The sequence below is a fragment of the Necator americanus genome, chromosome II (genome assembly GCF_031761385.1).
Source record: "Necator americanus strain Aroian chromosome II, whole genome shotgun sequence".
Taxonomy (NCBI): domain Eukaryota; kingdom Metazoa; phylum Nematoda; class Chromadorea; order Rhabditida; family Ancylostomatidae; genus Necator; species Necator americanus.
This window is the reverse complement of record NC_087372.1, coordinates 34,344,779-34,356,849: the sequence shown is the minus strand read 5'-3', so window position 1 is coordinate 34,356,849 and position 12,071 is coordinate 34,344,779. Positions and strand designations below refer to the sequence as shown.

Here is a 12,071-nt window from a genome sequence, read left to right as displayed (position 1 = left end):
GCCGTTTAGGAATGCTCAGACCAACCGTCCCTCATCGCTTTCTAACATCGAGGTTTTTTTTACTCTGTATTGGAACTCGTCAGCTCGCCCATCTCCTTTGCCTGTTCCGGTGCTACGCTTTCCTCGTCCTTTTTTGCATTTTTTTCCTTTCGATATGCTCTTTCAATGTGTCCTTTCACGCATATCAGCATGGAACCAACGGTTTATCAGTTTTTATTCATCGCGAGAGATCTATTCTCTTTTCGTCGATCCTGCATTTCATTCTAGGATCTTGCATAATTTCGTGGCTATGAATTTACTATAGAGTAATAATGCTTTATTACTCACCAACCCATACTCCCTGTTTGACAGTTTTCGAATACTGTGTTAGTTTCAATTTCTGACCACTAGTTTTCTATGTAATGTGATCTATCTCGGACTCCGAGTACCTGTGATACCGTAGATTAACTTTTGATTTTCAAGACTTTCAAATTGGTCATACTTTCAATTCTCGTTACCGTTCTTTGCCACGGCGTGAATAGACGATTCGCTGCTGCACGTGTGCGATTAGTCTTGGAGCACGTTTTCCTTTGGCCTCGATTATTCCAGATTCAATTCTTTGAATCGTTCATTGCTATGCGGACCCCCATGATTAGTCTCTATCAGATCTTGCTAACTAGAAATGTGGTGTTTTAATCGCTTTTTGCAGTGATTGTGCACTTCTATTGTGTACTTTTCCAAGATTGTTCATATTTGTACATGAAGGTTTTATTTAATTTTGTTTGTTTGTTTTTGTTTAAAGACATAGCTTTTGGTTACAATTCAAGTATTATGAATATAAATATAGCATTTTTCGGATTGGAGACGACGTGATGCTTCATAAAGCGGTCAGTGAACTGACATTATCAAGTGTTTCTAATATTTTTTCCACTCAGTATTGTAAGACTTTACTCTGGAACATGAATTCTGCATATTTCGCTATCAAAATCGCCGCAACGCCCTGCTTTCCGGGTCTAGGAGGGTCTCCCGCGGGGCAGAAGGAATTTTCTTCAAGGACTCGGAGTGACCGTCTTCCTATGTCGTTTAGGGACCCAGGCCGGCGGCACGGTGTATAAACCACACTTCCGCCCCCTTATTTTACTTTCCTTGGCAAATTCTGCATATTTCCCTACCAAAATCGCCGCAATATTAGGGTATTTTAGCTATACGATTTGAGGATGGGTGGATTTTCCGCCATATCTTGGATGGAGATTGTTCGGATAATTCAATATGGCCCATTTTATGGATGGTAACACTATAATGTAAACAAGAAGAAATATTTCTCATTATTTTTTTTTTCCTGTACATAAATACATGTTCACAGTGCGATCAAAGGAATAAAGTCACAATGCTTAAATCTCATAACATTGCAAAGGCAGCCGTGATGATGAAAATAACCTAAAAGAAGAAACCTTGCAAAACAAAAAAAAGATGATTCGTTGATAGTGACAATGAATATTTTCTTGGAGACGAAGCTCTTGCATAAAAACTTTAGCAGCAATCATTTCCATGCTTGAAAATAGGTGAATATGAGCGCAGTCATACAAAGAATCAGAAGAATTCAAATTCACGAATTCGATTATAGAGTTTTTTGAATTTTATTTTTCTTCCTTTCACTTCCTTTGTGATTGTTTGAATGAGTCGATTGCCTTTTTTCACGAATGATCGAGAAACCTTCAACGATAAAAATTATTGAAAAAAAAAATCGTATCGAAATACCGAAATATCTAATAGCAAACCCTTTTCGAGATGATATGCTGGAGATCTTTTCGTATGTTAAAATAGATGGGAGTCAAATTAAGAATCGGTCCGCTCGTTCTTTCTGTTTTAGTCAATGGGCCTTCTTCGATTATATTAGCTCCTGAAATTTCACGAATCAGTGCATAGTATCATTTATTTTGAATTTCTAAGCGCGTGAAAAAAATAAACAGGTGCGGTTATTTCTTCTGTTCTTCTTACTGTACCAATCGTTAGCTGACCAGTTTTAGCTTCATTAATGTACTCACCTTGATTGCTAACAGTGGTAAGAGCCACTTTCATTGATTGCTCGCCAACTGGCGGATACTGTCGAATCGTAAGAAATCCATTCTGTATGTGAAGATCGGTAGGATCATCCTTATTCACTGCCTCACATCTGAAGTATTTTAAAATCGAGAAAAATCTCAGAATCGAAGAAAATTATTTGTTTTAATATTTTCCTGGATTATCACTGTACACAGAGATGTTGGAAATAGGAACAAATTCCTGAATCTGCAAAGCCATTTAATGTGAATTCTCTACAAAAACATACGTGAAATTTATACTTGGAGTCCCGAACAGAACTGGTTTAGCGACTGTGAACGTTATTGTTTCATTATATCCTGATGAATTGAAATCAAGTGGGAAATCGAACGCTCTTCCATTGAAACCTGAGAAAAAAAAAAGATATGAAAGAAATTATCTTCAAGTCCTCCTTGAAACTTCGGCATTTCATCGTCTTCATCAGTGGCCTGGAAATGGTCCAAATGGTCCGAATTTTTCCCATGATTTATTATCTTATCCCATCAAACTCCACCTCTCCCTCGTTCCCACGCCTCGGCATCCTTGTGAGTGCATACATTGCCCAAAAACTTCAAACAGAACTCCAAGGCCTCAGAGACCAGCGGACGTGGTGAATCAGCATGTTATTTGATGAGATCTACATAGCATTAAAAACTTCGAAGCATCTTTCGATAAAGACGGGGTTGCCGAGGCATGTAGGCCATAAATGAAGTCTCACCGAAACCTCCCTTGCAAAACAAGAAATCATAAATGAAAGGAATTAATTATTACTCCGTCGAAGCCCTGTTAACTAGGTCCAGTAGGTCTTGAATTGGTTAAGATCACCGAATTCCTGACATGATATCCTACTTTTCCCTGAATGAGTCCACAGCGCACTCAATAGCTGGACCGCGGCGCAATAGCGCCGCATCTCGGTCGCAGTGCGTCTGCCGAGAGAATGAATTCCGTATAGAAGGATGCTAGATTATAAGCTATTTGTTTTGAGGATTTCGTTTTTAAAACAAATGGAGTCTAAATTCGTTTATTGATGATCCAGTAGTGTTTTCGGAAATATAATTTACAAACGTCTCAAATCTGAGGTAAGGAAGGATCAAATCAACAGAAGTGATATTTCTGCAAATATCGTTTTAATACATTCGGACTAAGAATTTCAACAAATTCTTTCAGGAGTTCAAAACTATGGATTTTTCAAGTTTTACGCAGCAGACCGCCACAAGTAAACAATTAAAACTCGTAACGTATTTCACTGTGTAAATCTCCCAGCATCAGACGTTCTGCTAATCTTTTTAGTTGCGACTAAAATGCAATCAGAAGCTAAACCTACCGTAATTTTTCGATTTTCATCACGTTTACAGGGAACTATTTCACAGGCGTACGGAAATTTTCGGTAGAAGTATCTCACTTTAAAAAATGAGAAGTGTTAGATATAAAAAAAGAGAAACGAAAACCGGAACTATATTTTTAACCAGAAGAAACCACTATGCCGTAAATTTTAGGTGAATTCATTAATTTCAAGATCCAGTGGTAAATTCAAGGACTTCGAATCAGTTCAGAAACGGGAAAACTAGGGGAAAATAATTACATGTAGATCTGTCTTTGATTATTTTGAAAATTAAGAGGTTATAACTGTTCCGTTCAATTACAGCAAAAGGCTCATATTACTTATAGCAAGCATAGCATGTCTATGATCGATTGGGCTCTAGTTAAGATCCTGGAGTACAGGTACAGATTTTGCGAAGTTTTTTTTTTTAAATGAAAATGCCACAGTGTAGCGAACCTTTGATTTCCGTTTGCCATACACCTATTATCCACGATAATGGTAGGAGTACCGCTGGTAGGCGATCCACTCGTTGCTCTGCTGTAACAGTTCTTCATTCGTCAGCTTACAAATAAAGAGATTTTGGCAAATCAAACGTTAAAAAAGCGAAATAATTAAAGGTGAGAAAGAAGTGTGAAACGAACAGCTTGTATCATTCGAGGGAACACATTTTTCGCATGACACAGGACAGTTTACTTCGAAGAAATCCGTTGATTCGCGTGGAATCTGAAGAAGAATATCTTTCATTTTGAGAATAGGGGAAATCGTTCGCTGGATGTAGAAATCTTTCTGATACTGAATCCTTTTTCTAATAACTATGGCACTGTAATGGCTGAAAAGAAGAGATGCGCCGGGATGCTAGTCGATCTAAATAAAACACAAAGCGCGAATCTTAATTCACTATTAAAGACAACGAGATTGACGAAGAACGGAAACCGCCGGCGAAAACGTAGGATTCGAAGATTCAACTTCCGCTAATCGTCACAAAAAAACGGTGTGGAAGAAGGGGTTCTTTCCTACGAAAACATTTGCAACGCGACACCGTTGTCCACGTGCGAGAGGTAGAAGATGAATGAGGTCTCCTTATCAGAAGAATTTCACTATACAAGTAATATCAATGAATAGGCTGCTGAGGGCACCGAAGCTTGTAAAGGGCGACGCGTTCATACGTGCCTCGTAGGAACTAAATCGGTTCCCACGTGGTTTTTTAGAACGACAGTGGGAAGATGAGCGGAACCGTGCTCGTTTCTGTAATCTACAAGCGGAACTGTACGTTTTCCTTGGGGTTTCCGTACCATGTCAATCTTGAGGTACGTAGTCTTGAATGGAAAAGAGTACAATATATGAAATTTGCTACATCCTACTATCTATCTATACTATCCCAGAAGCGCTGTTGAATTCTACAATATAGACAAAGTGGACCCTACTAAATAAATAAAAATAGATTGAGAGAATACCCATTTTCACCTCACATTGACCTTCTCGTTTCCATGTTCGACAGGATCCGTAGACATCTTGGCAGGGTCCTGAAATCGAGCACTAATATGGAGTAATGCTAATTATGAATAATTTCCGTTAAGTTCACATGATTTGTTCTCTCCATATCCATATATTATATAAAATGTGTAAATATGTAGTATGAACACTGTCCCTGCATTGTTTGACCTACTAAGACCTCTATCTCTAAGGTCACAATTGGGTGATGCTCCATCTCGGCAAGAAATTCAAACTCTTTTCAACTGTTGAAGACTGTCTTGTTTTTTTTCAGTTAATTCTAATTCTACTGTTATTCTCATTATAATCAATACTATCAATTTCGATAGTAACGAAGGTTAAATAAAATGAAAAAGAAATAATCTCACGGTCACAATCTTTTCCAATCCATCCTCTCTCGCATACGCATTCGTAGTCGTCAAATTTATCGATGCATTCCACAGCATTTTGACATTTATTTAGACGGCATTCGTCAATTTCTGAAAATTTATGATGGTTAGATTTTTGAAGTAAAGTACCAGAGCGTAAACATATTTATACAGTACCTTTTTCACAATGAACACCGGTCATTCCAACGTTACATTTACAACCGACCTTCCCATCTTCTCTCATAATGCACGTACCATTTCCAGAACATTGATCCTCAGCACAAATAACTGTAAGAATAATTCCTTTAGTGTTTACCATAAGCGCATGAACGTGTTTGTATGCGTCCTTTGTTTATCGGTGTTTTCATTACTTATCTGTTGACGACCCAACGAAACACATTTGGAACCTATGGACCTAAGTGTATAAGATAGTACGCAGCCACGTACGTAATTCTATTCATGCAGTACTGTACGGTATAGTCTGGTTCAAACCGACATGAAGCAGAAAGCGCAGACAGTTGCGTAAGCGGTCGAAGCAGTGGAGACAACGGTTGGAATCGGGATGGGACCATGGCGAGCTGCAGAGATTGATGGCGGTAGCGGGATCCTTAACACGATCCCAACCGCTATGCTCCACCGCGCCGTTACCAGCCCACGCAACCGTGGTGCTCCAGTCGTTACCAATCATTTTTGTCACATTCAATGATTTCCTATGAAAATTTAATCAGTCTTTCCAAATAAGAACCACATTATTAATATTCAATTCCAGAAAATTTATAACAACGTACATCCGCGTGGTTTTATTATATGATATCAGGGCTGCTATTTAATTTTCTCTTGTTTAGTATGTTCATACAAAACGGCCATTAACTTGTGTCTCAAAATCGGTTTCCGAAAAGTGAACCACCGCAAGCCGTCTGAATCCTTCAGGATGGGTGAAGTAAAATTTTGAAAATACCAGCCCAAAGGAAATGAGCCGCTGATTTCAAATATGCTTCTCCTTACTCTCTTCTTCTCTTCTCTTCTAAGTATTTACATCGTTTCTAACAGCTCAAGAATTGGTTTTCGGTACAGAACAATTTCCACAATATTTGTCATGTTTACGTGAGACAACAATCACGTTATCGTTGGATAGATTTTACGCTGATATGCTGTTCATCATGGATGCAATAGTCGGAGCCGGTGCTCTGATCCCCTTCGCTTTTGAACGGTTAGGGAAAGGACCTCCTTCACTTTTGAACGGCTATTGAAAGGACTCCCTTCACTTGAGCTGCACCCCATGAGCTGAACCCGCTTCACCTAAGGAGGGTGTGGCTTCTTCCTATCGCACCTATGCTGTTCCTACAGTTCTACACGCTACGAAGAACTTATGTTCACAATTTATTTATTTATTTATTTATTTATTTATTTATTTATTTATTCAAACACCTGCAGGTGTGCCATAAAACAGAGAAAAAAAGAAAGAACAAGATGGAACAGAGTTCACTAGAATTTTGCCTGAATTTTACACAACAAGGAATTTCACAAGTTACCCATAAAGAAACCTTACCAAATTGCGTTTTTTGTCAGCTCTTTTCATTTTCTTTTCAATGATTTGTAATTCTTTCTTTTTATTGAGAAGGACAACGGTCGTAAGATTTTTTTCTGATTTTATTCAATAATCGTTATTTTAATATTTTAGGGCAAAAATTGCATGGCACTATGAAAAGGATGTCGTACGTGAATTACTGTACTTAATTCGAGCACGACATCCTTTTCGCAGCGTTATGCAACTTGCTAAGATTACAGTATGAATAGTGTGCAGAACTGTTAATATGAATTTTGACATAACTCCTACCTCACTTTACCAAAAAAAATCCACAAATGCTGCTTCGAACCGTAAAGCCATTTTTGTTGCGTTAAAAATACCGTATTTCCCACGAAATAGAGGAAAAAAAAACAACTTGAATGTTATTATTATCATAAACACCATATGATTCTTGTTATACTTACACTGGCAATACGTTCCGACCGTGTTCTCCTTGCATTCACATATATAAATCCCACCGGGTCCATTTTTACAAGTCGAATTATTAGCACAGGCATGATTTAGACATCTGTCCACCTCTGAAAGAACATTCTGGAAAGGACTACTTACGATGAAAATGATGGGAAAAGTAAGCGGAGACCTTCACAATGCTCTCCAATGAAACCAGCGACGCACTCACAGTGCACCTTCTTCTCCTTCACCATACATGTGCCTCCATTTTCGCATGGATTCGCTTGCCTGCAAGTTTCTGAAACAGGAGCTTTTAGAGACGTTGGCGGCAGAAGACACATTAGGAAGATATATTAATTCTTTGACGCTCAACGGTAATCGTACACTTTTCAACGATAGTGGACGTTTTTAATGATGGTTATTTTTCTATGATCTCCTAGTTTTTTCAAAGTTTAAAAAGATTAGTTGGCTTATTACTATTATTGTTTTTTTTTGTTCAAATATAGCTGGTAAAAGTTGAGTGGTGTCAGAAAACGCAAAAAAACGCGGGGACGTCCATAGTGTAGGATGACTCTCGTTATCTCCTTGTTTCTTAAGTCAGAGAACCTAACTATAGTTATTATATGAAATAATATACTAAAATAAAACCTAGACTGAGCCTAGGGTCTTGCTGACAGCTTTTTCAGCGATTCTGTTCTCTATGTGGTTTGCACATGGAGAACAGAATCTTGTGTTGCACATACAGAAACACGGATCGACGCAATTCTGCGTGATCAGCACATTTCTTCATATGATTGGCACAAATAAATAAATAAACAAGCTATCGTCATAGAGTTAAAGGCATCACCCCACGAATCTGAGGTGGTGAAGATTTCAGGTGGAGTATTCGTATACGGGATGGGAGAATATGGAGAGGGGGGTGATTCCGTCCATTTCTTCCTAATTGCCGTAAAAAACGGCCCGGAATATGCGGCATCGCAGGAGCCCTCCAGTCGAACTCCTTGTGGAAAAAAATAGTGCGCAAGAACACCTGAAGCCGTATCTTCCGGGCGGTTTTTTAGGCAATTAGGAAGAAGTGGACGGAACCACCCCCGCTCCATAATCTACGATCTCGTATACGAATACTCCACCTGAAATTCGTACCACCTCAGATTCGTGGGGTGATGCCTTTAATGCTGTCGCGCCCGACACGACTTTCCCACCCAACGCGCGGGAAAGACTGCCAACAGAGAATTAATACGGTAGCTTTCCCGCGCCATCCCCGGTATATATAAGGGCTGGCTCGCAGAACTCGGGTTTCAGTTTTTTTTACTTCAGTTTGGTGTGCGTTTCGCTTCATATTTTGGTATCGCAATATTCTCGTGTTCGAGCGCACACCGTTAAACACTTTCAGCCGCATCACTACTCCTGTCTGCGACGAGGCCCGAACCTATAACCATCTACTTCTCATAGGCCGGAACCACTATCCACCTAACCATGATCACATGGCCTGATCGATGCCACATATCATCTATCTTTTCGTGAATAATATATGTTGTTACTATTGCATAAGGATGAACCGCACTTGTAGTCGGTAAGAGGTAAATGTTCGTGTACCGCCGAACCTTATACCTTTCGGGTTGGGACAGGAGAATAGAGGGACAGCCCAGAGGCCCTCGAAGGGCGAATCGGGGCAGGAAGATAGGGCTTTGGGTAGCTTGCGTGATTTGAAGAAGCTAGGCTGGCAGTGGTGGCTAGTTCAGCAGGAGACACTCCGGATCCGGGCAATGTGGTCTGGGTTCTGCCCTTCGATGCCCGCCATTCCTCTTTGGAGCGGACCCGGGCCTCGACAAATGCTATTTTATTTGAATTGCAGAGAACTTGAAAGAAGAGATGCTTCCCTCAGCACATATTTTATTTTCGTATGTCTTACCCTCCGGATCCATGTCCTCATCGATGAAATCATGTTGAAGGAGCTGCACATGAGAGTTGAGGAATCTGAGGTCATCATCTCTCAGTTCAACCTCTTTTGATGGTGAATACTTCTTGAATAATCGTTGTGATACTTCAGTGACATCTGTCTCGTTCAGTGACATTATCTCGATTGCTGGGTCCTGAAAAAATACAAAGTTAGGGATTTAAAAAATTACTGCAAAATGTTGATAGTCGAATTTAAGCAACAGCCAAGATTGTTAAAAAAATTTATTACGGCTAACGTTTCGTCGTTTTCGCCTTCGTCAGAGCCTGGAAAGTAAGAACATTTGCAATATATCCTCTCAAATGCCTCATCCAGAACAAGTCATCATCCTCTAGGATATTACACCCGGAAACAAAAACCAAAAAAGCCCAAATCGTTGTGCCTACCTCAGTAGCCGCGTTGCCGTAATGTTAGCGGATATCCGCGTGGCGCAATCGCTCCGCTGATACTAATTAGGATGCGACCCGCATATGACCCCGTCATCAAACAAAACAAAACAAAACAAACAACAGATCAAACCCGCAAAGGTCTTGATACAGAGCCAGCTCGTTGGTCACGGCTAAGCACTCTTCCTTTCTATTCATTTTTGGACCTTTTGCATTTATCCAAAATGCTTCTAAAGTTCTGCGAGCTATAATTTCGGGTTCGTACGATAGAATTGTGACAGCTATGCAGAAAGGAACGTTTTCATGACATTGTCTGCGGTGTCTGCGGTCTCGCATTACTGCAAAAATTTCTTATTTGGGGGAGATGTGATGCAGTCGGTAAGAGGTTTGGCTGACTCGCCTCGTAAGTCATTATATGGGTTAGACATTCGTATACCGTGAAATTGAATGCGTAGGGGCATCACTGAAGGATTGATTAGTCAGCGCCTTGCACTTTCTCCTTCACTTTTACCGCAAATAGAAATAATATAGTCTGTTGAGTACAACAAAACGTAAGAATAAGAATGAAGCACAATGGCATCCAGGAAGGGATTCAATTTTTTTAAACGCACCGTTAATCCATAAGAGTGACAATAAAGTCATTCATACAAGAGGTTTAGACACTTTCGTCACCAAGTCGACGAAACAAATTATCATTGATAGAAACAATAATTTTTTAATTTTCTGACTTCTCTGAAGTATTCATTATTTCGTATAGGGCCTCAAAGTACCCAGAATTGGGGTAGAAAGTAAAATTTACATTATAAATTGTACATTATGCAGAATTTACTGGAGGGTGTTCTTTTTTGTGTGCTTTAAGATCTAAGAGTATATGATAGGAATCTTTTGCAAAATTTTCGCTAGTTAAGCATAAACGTGAATTTCGGTATTTTTTCTTGAAAAATCTTCGTGCCAGAGGGGTTAAATTTCGTTAGTATACAGCTTTTGCATTGAACAGTGAGAGTAGTAACAACCCGCATATGTAAAATCGCTTTAAAGCGGGTGGAAATTCCACTGGTCACTGCTTATCCAGAGGAATTAAAAATCACCAACCGCAGTCGTAGCCGCTGCTAAAGTTGTTTGCGTAGACGATGACGGTGAGGACTTCATTGTCGTCGAATCCAGCGATGTTGCCGTGATCGCTGAGGTAGAGGATGTAAGCGCTTCCTCTGTAGTCGAAGACGAAAAAATAGGGACTACAGGTGGGATTTCCAAAATGATCGGCTCTGAGGTTGTAAAGGGACTATGTAGTGCAATTAATGATTGAGCTGACCTGAGCTGAAAAAATGTTTACTTTCTTTGCAGCAACTACAACACATACACAGGATATCAAGAAGAGAAGAAAATGAAAGGAAGAAGAAAAAAGAAAAACAATGGAGAAAATGAATAACAACCCACACGATTTGATTCTGTTTCCTCAGCAGCCTCTATTTCTTCGAATAGTTTTGGATCAAATGGTTCGGATGTTGAGATGTCTTCCATTGAAAGAGCAGTTGCTTCATCTTCGGGACTCATCGTAGGTTATGAAAAACCATCAATCAGTTCCGAAGTTTTGTTAAAAGTGATACAGTAATAATGATATACTAGGTAAAGTAAAAAGTTCTGAGTGTTTCTGCTAGATATCTTCAGTAAGCCATATTTGACGACGTAAACATCACATTGGGCCAAACTACATGACGTTTTCAAGGTGACATTACTAGAACAAAAACCGAAGAAGATTGTGGTCCAATTGTAGAGATCCGGCATCCGAAACGATCCAAGCCCGGATTAACGCTCAAGAAGGTTTTGCTGTGTGTTTGGTGTTATTCGAAGAGAATCATCCACTATGAGCTCCTGCCATCGGGCCAAACAATCAATTCGGATCTCCACTATCAACAGGTGACCAAACTGAAGCAGGTTTTTGACTAGAAGCGGCCGAAATTGGCCAGTAGGAAAGGTGTTGTTCTCCATCAAGATATTGCCACGCCGCGCACATCTTTAAAAACATCACCCCACAAATCTGGAGTGATCCGGACTTCCGGTGGAGTATTCGTATACGGCACCGTAGATTATTGAGAGAAGGGTGATTCCGTCCATTTCTTCCTAATTGCCGTAGGAAACGGCCCGGAAGATACGGCTTCGTGCGTTCCGGCGCGCTATTTTTCACAAGGAGTTCGATCGGAGCGCGCCAGCCCTGTGAGGGGCTGCATCTTCCGGGCCGTTTTTTACTGCAATTAAGAAGAAATGGGTGGAATCACACTCCTCTCCATAATCTACTATCCCGTGTACAAATACTCTACCTGAAATCCGCACCACCTCAGATTCGTGGTTCCCTAACTTTAACTACGCGTCAGAAGCTCCAAGAATTCGTAGTTCTACCGCACCCGTCGTATAAACGAGACTTGGCTGCAAGCAACTAGCTCTTTTTCAAGCATTGTAATATTCTCTTGATGGTACAAAATCTTGACCACCTCGTGACTGCGTTGTGCTTCGG

The 12,071-nt window shown here is 40.1% G+C and overlaps 1 protein-coding gene across 1 annotated transcript; it reads right to left on the bottom strand.

Moving 5' to 3' along the window:
- Positions 1-1,569: 1,569 nt before the first annotated feature.
- RB195_020397 (uncharacterized protein) lies at positions 1,570-11,113 on the bottom strand (the record flags this gene model as incomplete). The annotated part of the gene is made up of 14 exons (XM_064188677.1): positions 1,570-1,692; positions 1,758-1,879; positions 2,025-2,152; positions 2,309-2,426; positions 3,836-3,916; positions 4,021-4,102; positions 4,844-4,902; positions 5,239-5,349; positions 5,416-5,526; positions 7,231-7,344; positions 7,407-7,514; positions 9,129-9,309; positions 10,652-10,876; positions 10,997-11,113. The coding sequence occupies 14 exons, from the start codon at positions 11,111-11,113 to the stop codon at positions 1,570-1,572; spliced, it is 1,680 nt and encodes a 559-aa protein (XP_064044558.1).
- Between the last annotated feature and the right edge of the window lie 958 nt (positions 11,114-12,071).